We start from the raw sequence: 15,042 nt of genomic DNA on the forward strand, positions 1-15,042 counted from the left end.
GACACCCAGATACCCCAATGCTTTCACACTTTTAAAATTGCAGACCATGTGATAATATTATCTATTGAAAAAAAATTTTTAAATCATCTCCCAGGATTTTCTTTTCTTTTCTTTTTCTATTTTAGAGAGAGAGAGAGCATGAGCCAGAGAGAGGGGCAGAGGGAGAGAGAATCTTAAGCAGGCTCCAGGTCCAATAAAGAACCTGAGCTGGGCTCAATCCCAGGACTCTGGGATCATGACCTAAGCCAAAATCAAGAGGCAGATACTCAACTGACTGAGTCACCCAAGCACCCCTAAACTAAAAAAATTTAATTAAAAAATTGAAATACAAAATGGAAAAACCCTATAGTTAATTAAAGGAGACCAATAAGAAAGTAAAAGTATATTTGCTAATTAATAATTGTATCAGTGAGGATTCTCCAGAGAAATAGAACCAAGGTATATACACAGAAAGAGATTTATTATAAGGAATTGGCTCTCACAATAATGAGGCTGGCAGGTCTAAATAATGTGGGGCAGGCCAGCAAGCTGGAATTCAGAAAAGATTTCTGTTACAGTTTTGAAGCAGAATTTCTTTTTCTCCAGGAACTTCCATTTTTGAAGGCCTTCAAGTGATTGGGTAAGGCCCACCCACATTATCAAGGTTAATCTTCTTGACTTAAAATCAACTGATTGTAAATGTTAATCGCATCTGCAAAATATCTTCACAGCAATAGCTACACTTGTTTGACCAAACAACTGGGCACTATAGATCAACCAAGTTTACACATAAAATTAACCACCATGGCAGCAACCATTCATTAAGATCTAGTTGTGAAAAATAGAAACTGCGATGCAGATTTTTAAAGCGAGTAGCTGTTTGATACAAGAAAATAGATGCTCACAAGTTAGTTAGAAAGGAAATAGGTGCAATTTTAGGATAAGCATCTGGAAGAATGATCCTGGAACTGCTAAATTTAAGAACATATCCCCACAGCTGCAGTCCAAGAATCCGGGAGCTGCTACTGCTAAATGCTTCTTAGTCCTCTAAAAATTATAGATGGATCCTGCTGTAGATAACTCAAAATCTCCATGATCATGCTTCATACCCCTAGTGACCAGGGGAGCAGAAAGACAGCCTCCAACTCACTTCCAGCTTCTAAATCTCACCAGAGCACTTACAACTGATTTCGTCTCAGAGCCCTAGCTGCAAAAGGAGGGTGGGAAATGTAGTGTTTAGATCGCCACACTTTGTAGTACATGATAGCATACCTAGAGATGAAATTGGCTGGGCCAGCCCATCTGCAGCACTTGCTGCAATAGCAAACCTCGTAAATGATGGTTTCTGAGGCCAGTAGAATAGCACCCTTCCTAGCAGCCATAAACCTTCGTCCGTTGGCTTTCTGATGGCTTTGCAAATCCAGGCAGATACCAGACCCTTCCTTTCACTTTGCCTCACATAATGATCAAGTACAGTAACGTTTATGCCTTAAAGAGTGTATTGCACCTGTCAAGAAAAAAATATTCATATATTTGTTTAAAGATGGTAAAGAACGCTTTACCCAAAGCGGCTCTTATACTGGGGTTTGGAAGTCAAGAAGAAAGATCAGGCTGACCTCAGAATACAACAAGGACACATTGAGATTTAGAGCCAAGGAGCAGGATAGGATCAGGGGGTGGAAAATTGCTAAGAGGAAACATCAAAGCCAGGGGGATTATCGCTAGACTAACTCAACCAGATTCTTGCTGAAGGCAGAGTAGGGTGTTAAAATATCAAGGATTAAGGATGAGGAATTTGATCAAATATCAAGGTGACCAGACCAAAGGTGGGAAATTTCTGCTAAACGGACTCAGCAGGATTCTTTCTAAACTAAAATAAGCAGACCAAGGATAGATCCCAAGGCCTAGTCGAAAAGACGACTCTGAGGAGCCTGACTAGAGGTAGGTCAAGGATAGACTCTTTGTCACACCTCGCTACACCCAATGAAATAATATTTGGGAAGGGTGGAATGTGCTTGCTGGACCATTCTGCCTCACAGTATGCCATGTGACCTTCCTTCCCATATCTGGAGAAAGGGATGGTCTTGCTAAGCTGACTTTAGGGAGCAGAAAACCACAAGACACCTAGTGTTCCATTCCCAAGAGATAATTTCCATCAGTGATAATAGATACAGAAAAAATGAAATATTTTTCAAAATCTTGACTTATTTATTTACATAATATACTTTGTTTACTTTTTTTATTGCCTGAGGACTCTTTACATCCAGGCTGCTTTATAACATTTTTTTAGAGGCTAGAGGAAACCCACTCTCAACACCACAAATGAGGGGCGGGGGGAGTTGCAATTGGCTGTCATCACTGTCAGTTATCTCAGTATGAGAGAGGGAGGTGGATAACATTGTCCCTAGGAAAAGCAGAGCATGTATCCACAGTCTTCATCAGAGATGGCCTCATCCTGGTAGGACCCTCCTCAGATAGGAAGATCTCGGTTCAAGGTGTTGAGGTAACTCAAGGACAAACATTCTCAATCTTTTACTCATGGACTTTCTAAAGGGCCAATTAATTCTTTTAAGATCTGTCAAGAAAAAGGGAGACTGGGTTTGGGCCCACTATGCATGAGTTGGGTTATTTTAATTATGAAAAAACTAATACATGAATTTCCCTAGAAATGGGCCCATGGGGGAAGCAACATGGCATGGAAAAAATATGAGCCTTGGCCTCGGAGAGACCTGAGTTCAAATTTCAGCTCTGTGGGTTGGTCTTCCTTAGTCCAGAATCTCATATATTTTCATTCTTGCAAGTTTTCTTGGAAATTGTCCTTGATAATTTATACTCATCCATTTTTTTTGATGTTCTTTCTAGAACTCCTATTTTCAGGAGTTTTTTTTTTTTAATTCAGAGACTTTACATTTTAAGTATGTAAGAGCACTTTTCTGTTCTTGAATATTTCTCTACCTCAGCCTCCTATTCTTTAATAAGTGTAAAATCTTCTTATTCCCAAGAATCCCAATAACATTTTTTAAAGTTTTTTCCAACTCTCTGACTTATTTGTTTTCTCATTTTTCTTATATTTTAGTCTCTCTTTTAGAGATTTTGCTCAAATATCTGAACACTATTGCTTGTCTGCTCATATTTTCTCATAAGTGCTCACTGAAAAGATGATTGGAAGCTTTCCATACATGGGTGAGGAAACCCAAGTTCACCATTTTGGGGGGTTTCTTGGGTGCCTCACCCCAAACCCATGAGTTGAAGCCCTAACCTCCAAGTTGAGGTGACTGTATTGAGAAGTAGGGTTCTTGAGGTAATTAAGGTTAAATGAGGTCATAACAACGGGACCATAATCCAATAGTACTAAGGAAGAGACACCACAGACCTGTTTCTAGCATACAAAGAAGAAAAGCCATAGTGAGAGGATAGCCATCTGGAAGCCAAGAAGAGAAGTTTCACCAGAAAGCAACCTTGCTGGTACTTTTGTCATAGACTTCCAGACTCTAGAACTATAAGAAAACAAATTTCTGGTATTTAAGCCACCCAAGCAATCTAATATAGAGTCCCACGCCTCTGATAGATTGTCTTTCTTTTGGGCTTGTCAGTCCCTCTGGGGAAGATGCTCTCAAACACCTGCATGGGAGTTATAAGCCAGCCACTGGTGTTCGCAGAGCCAAGGTGAGAAATGCACTGGAATGAAGCTGCTCAGTGTATAGACTTTGAATTAATGCCCTAGTATTTAGCACAATGTCTCTGGCCTTAGGTGTGCCTGGTGTGGCTCAGTCCAAAGACTGATATTCCTGTTTTTAGTATCATCTTCACCCACTCTTCTCAGAGTAACATGATGCTTCAGAGTCTAAGTCTCTCAGAGTTCTGCATATGAATTCATTTGGTTCTTGGCTTCTCTGCTGATGACTTAGGTTTCATTCCTCTGATTGCTAAGTCAATTATTTCTCATCCATTTGCTTTCCACTGTCCAAAATTTTGATGTTGCCATTCCCTAGTCTCTTCTTCCCCCTTCCTTCACTGTCATGAGGTATTCAATATGTTCTGTTTAACTGGATGTTTTCTTACGTTTATTTACTTATTTCTGAGAAAGAGAGAGAGAGAGAAAGAGAGAGAGAGCAAGCAAGGGAGGGGCAGAGAGAAAGGGAGAGAGAGAATCCTAAGCAGGATTGGCACCATCAGTGCAGAGCCTGATGTGGGGCTTGAACTCATGAACTGTCAAATCATGACCTGAGCCAAAATCAAGAGTCAGATGCTTAACCAATTGAACCACCCAGGTGACCCTATCTGGATGTTTTTAATGCCCACATGGGAATGTAAGACAAGACCATGGATCCAAGAAACATGAATTGAAACTGTGAACCTCACATAAAGCCAGGGCTTTCAAAGGAAAGTGTAGACTAGAAAGGATAGACTAGAAAAACACTCACTGACTTGCTGAGAGGAAATGACATGGAAACTTCTACCTTGACTGTGAGTAGGAAAAAGTATTTTTATCCCTTAAAAATTTATAAACAAGGACACCTGGGTGGCTCAATCAGTTAAGCATCTGACTCTTGACTTAGGCTCAGGTCACAATCTCAAGGTTCATGAGTTCGAGCCCCACATCAGGCTCTGTGCTGACAGTGTGCATTCTGCTTGGGATTCTGTCTCTCTCCTCTCTGTCCCTCCCTTCCCTCAAAATAAATAAAAATAAGCTTAAGTTTATAAAAGGGACAATGCCACACAATTCAATTTTTATCATTAGGGAACCAGAAGCCAAGAAATTGATGTAAAAATTGGCTCTATGTGTACAATCCTGAGTGTAAATGATGCTTCAGGAATGCCTAGGCTTGTAGGGGCAAAAGGAAAACTACTTTGAAGGTACATGCTCTCAATACAGGCCACTCAGGTTTCCCCAAATAAATGAAGATGATCTCAAAATTCATACTTACAAACAGAAAGGAAACAATTGTTTAAATGATGAACACACACAAAGTAAGATTAGATTCCCAAGATCTTCATGAGTACAACTATCTAATAAACACTACTGAATGTGAATATTTAGAAGTATTAAAGATATAAGGCAAAGATTTAGAACCATAAATAAGTAACAAGACACTATGAAAGAAGAACAGGAATCTTTGATGGGGTGCCTGGGTGGCTCAGTCAGTGGAGCGTCCGACTTCAGCTCAGGTCATGATCTTGTGGTTCATGAGTTTGAGCTCTGAGTAGGGCTCGGAGGCTAGAACCTGCCTTGGATTCTGTGTCTCCCTCTCTTTCTGTTCCTCCCCATTCTCATTCTCTCTCTCTCTCTCTCTCTCTCTCTCTCTCTCTCTCTCTCCTCTCTCAAAAATAAAGATTAAAAAAAGATTTACAAATCAGTTAAAAGTATTGGAAGGAAATACTGTTAACAGCAGAAATTTTCTTTATAATCTATTTTAATAGCTTTAATTCTATGGTAGGACCTTTAAAAAGGCATTATCTTTACTTCCAGGTTGAAACAATCACAGTTTTCCTCCAGCTTGACTCTTTCTAGGTAGTGTATCTGTGCAAGGAAGTTGGGCAAAGAAGAAAGTAATACACAGAACAACATTTCAAGATATCACATTCTAGATCTCTATGCAGATATATGCATATTTTCTTTCTGAATAGAATCATAAGAAAGTATTAAAATGGTTTTCTTTGGGAAAAAGGGAGTTGGGGTAAGTAGAGTCATTTTCATTTTTCCTCTTATTTTTTTTAACATTTATTTATTTTCAGAGAGAGAGAGAGAGTGAGAAAGCATAAGCAGGGGAGGGGCAGAGAGAGAATCCTAAGCAAGCTCTGTGCTGACAGCACAGAACCCAACATGGGGCTCAGACTCATGAACTGTGAGTTCATGACCTGAGCCAAAATCAAAAGTCAGATGCTTAACCAACTGACCCACCTGGGGGGCCTTGTCATTTTTCCCTTTAAAATGTTCCTACATGTGATTCTTGATCTCAGGTTTGTGAGTTCAAGTCCCATGTTGGAAATAGAGCTTATTTTAAAAATAAATAAATAAATAAATAAATAAAATATTCCTATTAACTTTGAATTTCTAGTCTTATACTACTTTTCTTTTTAAAAGTAATAACAAGACTTATTTGAACTATGAGATTATGGGTAATTTTAATTTCCTAATTTAAAAAAAAAGCAAAAACAAGCAAAACACTTCATTAATATTATTGTTGACAACAATGACAACAACAAAAACATGTCCCAGACCTGGATTGGGTCAGGTCTTTTTTTTTTTTGTTTTTTTTGCCTAATGTAATTCACAAACTACTTCTGGGAATAAATTAGCATGCCTCAAAAAATGTGTAAATATTCTGGTAAATTCTAATGGAACTGAAGACTTGTTCTAAGAAACCCACTCTTCCAACTGAGTCAAAAGCCTAATTATCTCTAACCAAACACAATTTTCTTTTGCTCCTAATCTATTTTTATAAAATATCCCTATCAAGAGTAAATCTTAAAAAAAAACTTTTTAATGTTTTTTTTTAATTTTGAGAGAGAGATAGAATAGGAGCTGGGGATAGGCAGAGAGAGAGAGAGAGGCGGGGACACACAGAATCTGATGTAGGCTCCAGACTCTCTGATTGTAAGCAGTGAGCCGGATACCGACCTCGAACCCATGAACTGGGCGATCATTACCTGAGTCAAAGCCCCACAGTTAACCAACTGAACCACCCAGGTGCTCCAAGAGTAAATCTTAATAGACTTAGCTGATAGGCTCCTTTTCCTTTGCAGCGACATTTATAATACATTTTGATAAGTGGTCATAACTAAATTACTTGTAAATGTTTTCTTTAACGACATTTAAATATGTTTTAAAATCTCAAAAAATCTAGGTAACATCCATCTCAGTTACAGTCTAAAAGATGAGGGCATGATGAATGACAGGGTCATAGACCTATAGGAATAAAACATAATTCTTTCGTTCTTTCCACGACCATCTGTTGGCCTACCATATTCCAGGCTTTGAAAAGTTCTTGAGCATCTACCACGTGCCAGGCACCGTTCTAGGATATGGGGATACAAACAGGAACAAATGGAGTTGGGGGGAATAAAACTACAGTTCCCACAATGACGTGCTCTTCTGCCTCTTCCCAGGTGGGCCCTTCTTTCCGCTAGTCACTTCCCAGGATTCTAGCTGCACAGGAAAGCCCCACCTGCTTGTCTGCCATTTGCTTTTGCTCCCATTAGAAGATGGACTACAACTCCCACAATGCCTTCAGGAGGCACTCTAGAAGGGCTCCACCTGCTTCCCAGTCCAGTCAAGAGGGCCTACAGTTCCCAGACTGCTCTGCTTCCTCTCTTGGGTGTTATTGCTCCTTTCCCGGTGCTGGACGCGGTAGAAGCGAGTGAGAGTGCCAGGTCCTGGGTTTTCTGTGTCCTTCTCCCGGGCAGGGACAGGGCAGTGACTTGACTCTTGGGCGCCGAGCCCGGGAGGGAGCGCAGCAGGCCGTCTTCCCTCCTGTCCAGCTTACCTCACACTTCTCTCCTTCCTCCCCACCCGCGGCCGCCTGGACGACTCCGGACCGACTGCCTGGGACCCGGGTGGCAGCCTCTGCAGCCTCGGCTGTGGCGAGGCCGCGGCCCTCGGGGCGGCGGTAGCCGCGTCAGCTCTGGGGAGGAAGAGGAGGGAAGATGGCGTCGGAGCTGGAGCCCGAGGTGCAGGCCATCGACCAGAGTTTGCTGGAATGTTCGGCTGAGGAGACCGCGGGGGTGAGTCCTGGGACCCGGGTGGGGACGTCCGGCCCTCGCAGGCCGCGCCCGGGGGAGAGGAACGGACTTCTGGAAATCTCAGAGCAGCCCAGCTCTGACTTGGGGTAACCACCTAGCCGGGCTCTCTGGCCTCGCCGTCTGGGTAGCCGCCCGGGGAGGCCACCGAGCCTGCCCCTCGCCCTCCTTTATCCTCACATAGCCCGCAGAGCCGCTCTGTGCCCCGGCCACCTTTGCGTTCCCTTTCTGCCTGGGAGAAGCGACAGCTGCTTCCACAATACCTCCTTACCCCCACCCTCCCGTGAAGTCCCCAGCCTTTGCCCTTTAGGCCGGCTCTTGGAAGCGGCGAAAGGAAGACGCTTCCTGGTCGGGGGGTATAATCGCCCTACTTTATCTGCCTAATTCCTTTCCCGCAGATTAGTGGAGCATTGCCACCTCCACCGGAACATGCTACCCTAACCCGGTCCTTACTTTGTTTCTGGGACTACCTTAGGCACCAAAGGATGCAAACGACACTGTTTTCCGTCTGTGCCCCCGTCAGTGCGTTTTTGCCCCGGTTTGATCTGTCGACATCGTTGGTGACTGTGCGGAAAGTAGTGTCTGGGCTTCTTACTGAGTGTGAGAAAGCGGTAGTGGAGGCTGGGAGATTTTTAAAAAATTAATTTTTCTAGGAGTTGGGAATAGTTGTCTGGAAAAGAAATATTATGTAACTTTGAGAGAGCAGTTTTCAGCAAATAGAAACTAATAATGTGAGGTTTGGGCACGGCACACAATGGGAGAGGTTAACTCCCAAACTTAAACCGTTCAAATTCAGCATTGTAAGGAAAGGATCCTATGAATATGCTCCTGTAAGTAGCGTTATAGCGTTATAAAATGATTAATACACTTGATGGCATCCTTCCTGGAGAAGGACAGGGAATACTCATTAGAACAGATTGTCCAGGATGATTATGAATGGAGAGAGACAACCCAGGCCTCACTTCTAAGATCTCTGATTTTTAAAAAGCTTTTTAGGGAGGGAGTGACCTTTGCACACATGTTAACAATCTTCACATTACGAACAAAATTGCAGTGGGGCACGGTGCGGCTGTTGGTCCTGTGAGGAGTTACGTGTGTGAATTGATAAGGTCACGAAAGTCAGAGTGGACATCAGAGTGGACATCAATGACAGGAGTAGAGGTGAAAAGTTGAAAGCAATACATTGTTGAATGATGACTCTTGAATATTTTTTTAAGCCAGTGTGTTTAGTCTAGGTCTGTTTTCATTTACTTTCTGTTTCATTTTGCAACAACCCAAGGATCTTCGTCCCCCATCTGCCTTTCATTTATCAAAGAGAGCAGTGTTCCAAGGAAGGAGTAAACTCGTCAAAATGACAGCTATTCCCTATCCTTTGCATCATGTCATCAATATTCATATTGATCCTACCCTCTGTTGTCTGCCTCAAAGTTTGTTGTTGTTATCGTTTTACTCCTACCGAATTTTGTATGTGTTGGCCCCGTAATACAGACTGTGTGCTATTATTTTTCCAGTTCTGAAAGTGCAAGTGATTGTGTTTCTCCAACTCTGAAAGCAATCAAGTGATTGGAGTTTCTCCAACTTGTTGAGAAGTTTCTGTGGAAACCAGTTCTAAAACCGGTGCTAGAGACCAATGCAATAATTCTTGTGTAGTGAAATTCTCAAGCAGATACGGTGGGAGAAATTAAGGGAAAAGCAGCTGAAATTTATTACTTGGGACTTAAGTTGAGTTTGTGATGATCCCAGTCTGAGCTACATTTTACTTTTGCTCTGTTTACTTTTAAATGGCTTTCTAAACAATGAGATGAAAAAATTTTTAGTCTAAAGGCCAACAAAATTCTTTAAGACTTAAAATGCTAAATTTAAAATTATAAAAATTAAAAAAAACCTTTTTAAAGTCTATTTCATTTTGAGAGAGAGCAAGTGGGGGAGGGGCAGAGAGCGAGGGAGACACAGAATCTGAAGCAGGCTCCAGGCTCCACACTGTCAGCACAGAGCTCAACGCAGGGCTCGAACCCACGGACTGTGTGTGAGATCATGACCGGAGCTGAAGTCGGATACTCAACCTAGTGAGCCACCCAGGCGCCCCTAAAATTTTTTAAACTAATACTAAAATACAAAATTCTTCCAGCTGTATGACCTGGCCTTTGTGAGGGGTGTATGGTCTGTATTTGTTAAAACCACGTAATACTTAAAACTATTCTTTCCGCTTAGTCTACAGCACAACCCTTTATCACAAATTAAAATGAATTAATAAAGCTTTCTCAGGTTAAAAGTAGATTTTAGAGAGGGTAAACAAAGCAGTTATTTCAGCCTTTAAACCTTTGTTACTGATAATTTGTGGGATCACATCCATTTAAAATTACTTAATAAGCTTAGTGTCAACTTTCCTGCACTTTGTTTACATCTTGCTTTTTAAATTTATGTTATGAGGAGGAAGGTATGTATCTTAACAAGCATGTCTCACAAACAAAAGCGGTTAAGTGCTCTCTTTGGTAATTGTAAGCTTAGGATATTTAAGTAATTCTCTCTTCTCTGTTTCCTTTTTTCTTGGTAGAATTGATTTCACAAGTTTTGATTTTCTAGCATGTCTTAATCTATCTACATTTTTTGCTCCACGGATTTTATTATAACGTGTTCCATTGGGTGATTGTGATTTAAGAAGTAAATATATAGCTTCTCCCCAAGTGTAAAAGACATATTCATTACGGAAATTTTATGTAGAGCTTTATGTCCATACTGGATATTTTTTGCTTTAAAATTTTGAGAGTTTTGTATACTATTCACATATGTAAGTTCAGTGGTTAGTATATTCGTAGAGTTGTGCATCAACATAATTTTAGAACATTCTCATCACCCCCCAAAAATTCTTGTACCTAGTAGCAGTCACTCCCCATTTCCCCCTGAACTCCTGAACTCTAGACAATTACTTACTATTTTCTGTCTCCATAGATTTACCTAGTCTGGAAATTTCATATGAATGGAATAATAATATGTTGTCTTTTTGACTGGTTTCTTTGACTTCGCAAATGTTGTCAAAGTGCGCCTTGTCATAGTATGTATCAGCACCCCATTTTTATTGCCCAATGATATTCCATCATATGGATATACCATATTTTATTTATCGGTTGATGACATTTGGGTTGCTTCCATTTTTTGGGTATTATCAATCGTGTTGGTGTGAAAATTTGTGTATGTTTTTGTGGGGACATTCATTTTCTTTTTCTTTTTTTTTTTGAGCATATACCCAGGCATGTAATTGCTGCGGTCTATGGTAATTCTATGCTAAACGTTTTGGGGAGCTGTTTTCCAAAGTGATTGCATCATTTTACATTTCGTATGTGAGGGTTCCAGTGAATTTCTCCACATCCTTGCCAACACTGTAATTGTCTGTCTTTTTGATAATAACTATCCTGAGTGTGAAGTGGTATCTCATTGCAGTTTTGATTTGTATTTCCTTCATGACTGTAGGTGCTGAGTATCTTTTCATGAGCTTATTGGCCATCTGTACATACATCTTTGGAAGTGTCAATTCAGATCTTTTGCCTCTTTTTAAATTAGGATTTTTTTCCCTTTTATTATTGAGTTTCTGTATTTGTGAATGTTTTTACTTCGTTTCTAGAACTTTAAGTACAAAATTTGTTTAAGATTTTTCTTAACATAGTCTTGAAAATTTCATTTCAGTACTAATGAGACTGTTGTTTTATAATTAACTTACATGTTGGTCATCCTTGTTTGAAAACAAAATCAAATATGGTTAAAGGATACATTTCAAAACATTTTAAAATAACTTTTAAAAATTAATGTGTTTTTTAATTTACATTAAACTTAGCGTATAGAACAGCAATGATTTTAGAAGTAGATTCCTTAATGCCCCATCCCCAGTTAGCCCATCCCCCTATAATCCCTAAAGGATACACTTTGAATTGGATATAGAATAATCATTAGATATTGTAATAAAAGGCTAACCTCTAGGGAGTCTTTCACTTTTATGTTTATTACACTTGCTTTTTATCCCAAGGCTTAAATTTAGCATTCAGAAGAGGAAAGCTCCGGGAAACCTTGTTGTAACATGTTTACTTTAGTGGAATGAGTTGACAGTTTCTTTACTTCCCTTATGGATGATTTCTAATAAGATAAGTGCTTATTTGCTGTACACACTGGCTTGACAGCCACAGTGTGTGAAGTACAAAATAACATGCAGCCAAATTACAAATCCCAATAGTTGTTCATGTTGAAGAAACAGTTACAGTTAGCTTATGTTAGTGAGAGCTAATAAGAAAAGCTATTGATTTTATTCTTTTGAGATACGTGTGAACCATTATTGTGAAAGGCAGCCCCCAATTTTTTTCCCTCCTATTCAGTTTCTCTTCACAACTATTATTTTTTTCAATCTGTATTGTTGCCAGTCACCAATTGAATATTTCTGGCATAGAATTCTTATGTAAAGGTACTTGGTTTTATATTAATAAGTGTTTAAATTTAATGAACTTAAAAATGACTATAATCTCAAATCTGTTAGATGGTTTTAAATTTGGAGCATATGCCTGCTTTTCTTGAGCCAGATATGTATATCTTCTTAATAATTTATAATAACATATTATAAACAGTATTTAGGATGAAATGCTCTACTAATAATTTATAATATAATATCAGTACAAATTATATACTTTAATGTATATTATATGTACTATATAGTAAGTATTGTGATATTATATGTTAATAAATATATAATATACATAATATAAGATATTCTATAAAGTTTGCTGATTTTTTTCTTAACCAGTAGCTGATATTAGTTTCTTAATTTTTTGTTCAAGAAATCTATAAAGAGAGGGATGTCTGGCTGGTTCATTTGGTAGAGCATGCAACTCTCAATCTCAAGGTCATGAGTTCAAGCCCCATGTTGGGCATGGAGCCTAAGAAAGAAAGGAAAGAAGGAAGGAAGGGAGGGAGGGAAAGAGAAAAGAAAAGAAAAGAAGAAAGACAAGGAAGGAAGAAAGAAATCTATGAGTAGATTTGACCAATTTTGATCAGTGTTGTTGGAGCCATGAAGCACATAATTTCTTTTAGAAAACATCACTGTTTATTCTCCCTGGATTAAAATCCTGCAAAAGTGGTTTTGAGAAAAATAGGAACATAGGGGCTTCTACGTGGCGCAGTCTGTTAAAAATCCAATGTTAGCTCAGGTCATGATCTCATGGTTCGGGAATTCAAGCCCCGCATTGGGCTCTGTGCTGACAGCGCAGAGCCTGGAGCCTGTTTCAGATTCTTTGTCTCCCTCTCTCTCTGCCCCTCCTGTGCTTGAGCTCTCTATCTCTCAAAATGAATAAACATTAAAAAAGTTAAAGAAACATAAACTATAAGAACAAAAATTGTTAAAAGCTTAAAATGTGTTATAAATTAAAATTGCCTGAAGCATAACATTCTAGAATGATAGGAGTAAATTTTTTGAATCTTAATTTTTACCCATCAACAGTAAATTGCTTAGGATAAGTGAATTATGTTTATTCATGTTTTGAAATAGGGTTTCTGACAATCGGTGAGAAACTAGACATTTACCTTAGATGTGACCAAAAAAAATTCTTTAGTTCAAAGAATTAGATTCTAGTTTGCTTTTTGGTTGATGGTTCTTTACCTTTTACTATTGATTACTTTTCTTTTTAACTCGTTCTTTTTATAATTACTAAACTGTGTGTGTGTGTGTGTGTGTGTGTGTGTGTGTGTGTGTGTAATTTTGATTTCAGGTCACTTCTCTAAAGAGAGAATCCTTAATCCTGTGCGGTTGTTTTAAGAGTAATTTAGTCTCTTTCTTACTTGCATAAAACAAACACAACTAAGTTTGTGACATTTGGAAAAGATAGTTTCTCTTTAGGGGTGAAACGTTTTTCACTGTGTTCTGTTACAAGCTTCAATTTAATCCCTTAATTTACTAACAAAGTTTTTACATTTTTAGAACACATGAAAATAGGAGGTTGACTGGAAAGTTAACATATACCTCGTCATGTATATTTAAAGTATCTTTGTATAGTTATTTTCAGAAGGAAGGAAGTGGATAAAGATTGTACAAGTAATAGTTAAAATGAAGACCTTATACTGCTGTCTTACAGTGTTAGACCTCACTAGAACATAAACTCTTAACAAGGATATAACATGAACTTTGGTTGTAATCCATAGGTAAACATTGGACCTATTAGTTAGTGTTTCAGTTAACTGCATTTTTGTAGGAGTGAGTCCTTTCCTGTATTCTGATTTTAAATGTTTACCTGGTTGAGAGCCAAAATAAGTTGCAGTTACACCAAGCAGTATGGGCAACAGATAAACATACAGAATCAATTGGCAGAGAGAAATAACAATATAGGGAAAAGGCTTAAGATGTAAGGAAATAGAAAGGGAAAAGAAAGGAGGTGGTTTGAAGGATGCCTTATCTAGGTTTGGTTTTTAGAGACTGCAGGCGTGGATCTACTTTATCTCTGCTTTCATTAAAGCCACGTGGAGCATCTTTCAGCAGTATCAGTGTTATTTGACAGTAAGTAGAATAAACATATTTCTAGTCATTCAGTTAACAAATTTTACTAAATGCCCCCGGCGGCTAGGTTATGTTTTAGACCCAGGGGAGGTGGGAACAGGTAGTGGGAATGAGGAATGGGCTGAGAAGACATCATCTTAGGGAAAGTGAAACATAAACTGAGAACTGAAGAATGAGTAGAAAATAGCCTGTAAAGCAGAGAGAGAAGCAGTACAGGTCAGGAGGAGGAAACAAGTACGATACAAGGCAAAGGACCTTATAAACCATGTTGGCGGAGTTGATTCGATCCTAAATACAAGGAGAAGCTGAATGACATGATCACATTGACGTTTTGCAAGAATCACGCTGGTAATGGGGCTGGAAAATGGACTGGACAAAGGCAAGACTAGTGAGAATGACCAGTTCGGACCTTCTTGTGTTAATAATGGTGAAAGATGGGGGTAGGGGGTTTTGGAATAGAGTAGCAAAGGTAGTGCCTATGGAGATGGATAGAGAAAAATGAGATGGATTCAACAGATTATTTAGGAAGCTTAGTAGACAGAATATGATTAATTGGATCTTGGGTTGAGGAAGAAGGAAGATTCAGGTTTTCCTGGTGTGGATACTTAGGTAGATGCTGGATGTAAAATAGGGAGGTGGGGAAAAGGCAGGTTTTTGAAAAGGGATAGTGGAGCTCATGAGTCCAGTTTTAGACACAATGAGTTGGTGTTTGAATCAGGAGAAACTGTTTCTTCTGTTTCTCTCTACAATTACTGATATTTCTGGTCACCAAGTGTGAGATTTTTTCCCCCATGCCT

General features: G+C 39.2%; 1 protein-coding gene across 5 annotated transcripts in view; it reads left to right on the top strand.

The window, feature by feature from the left end:
• Positions 1 to 7,231: 7,231 nt before the first annotated feature.
• Positions 7,232 to 15,042, top strand: part of UBR2 (ubiquitin protein ligase E3 component n-recognin 2) — a 126,463-nt gene continuing 118,652 nt past the window's right edge. For 2 of the 5 annotated variants that reach the window (XM_029943296.1, XM_029943295.1), the window contains exon 1: positions 7,242 to 7,704. In XM_029943296.1, the coding sequence (XP_029799156.1) occupies positions 7,627 to 7,704 (78 nt within the window). In that variant the 5' untranslated portion in view covers positions 7,242 to 7,626. Of the gene's footprint in view, positions 7,705 to 15,042 lie in introns of all 5 variants that reach the window. The other 3 variants (XM_029943301.1, XM_029943299.1, XM_029943298.1) reach the window with 3 other exon arrangements.

This window comes from Suricata suricatta, chromosome 7, assembly GCF_006229205.1.
Source record: "Suricata suricatta isolate VVHF042 chromosome 7, meerkat_22Aug2017_6uvM2_HiC, whole genome shotgun sequence".
NCBI lineage: Eukaryota > Metazoa > Chordata > Mammalia > Carnivora > Herpestidae > Suricata > Suricata suricatta.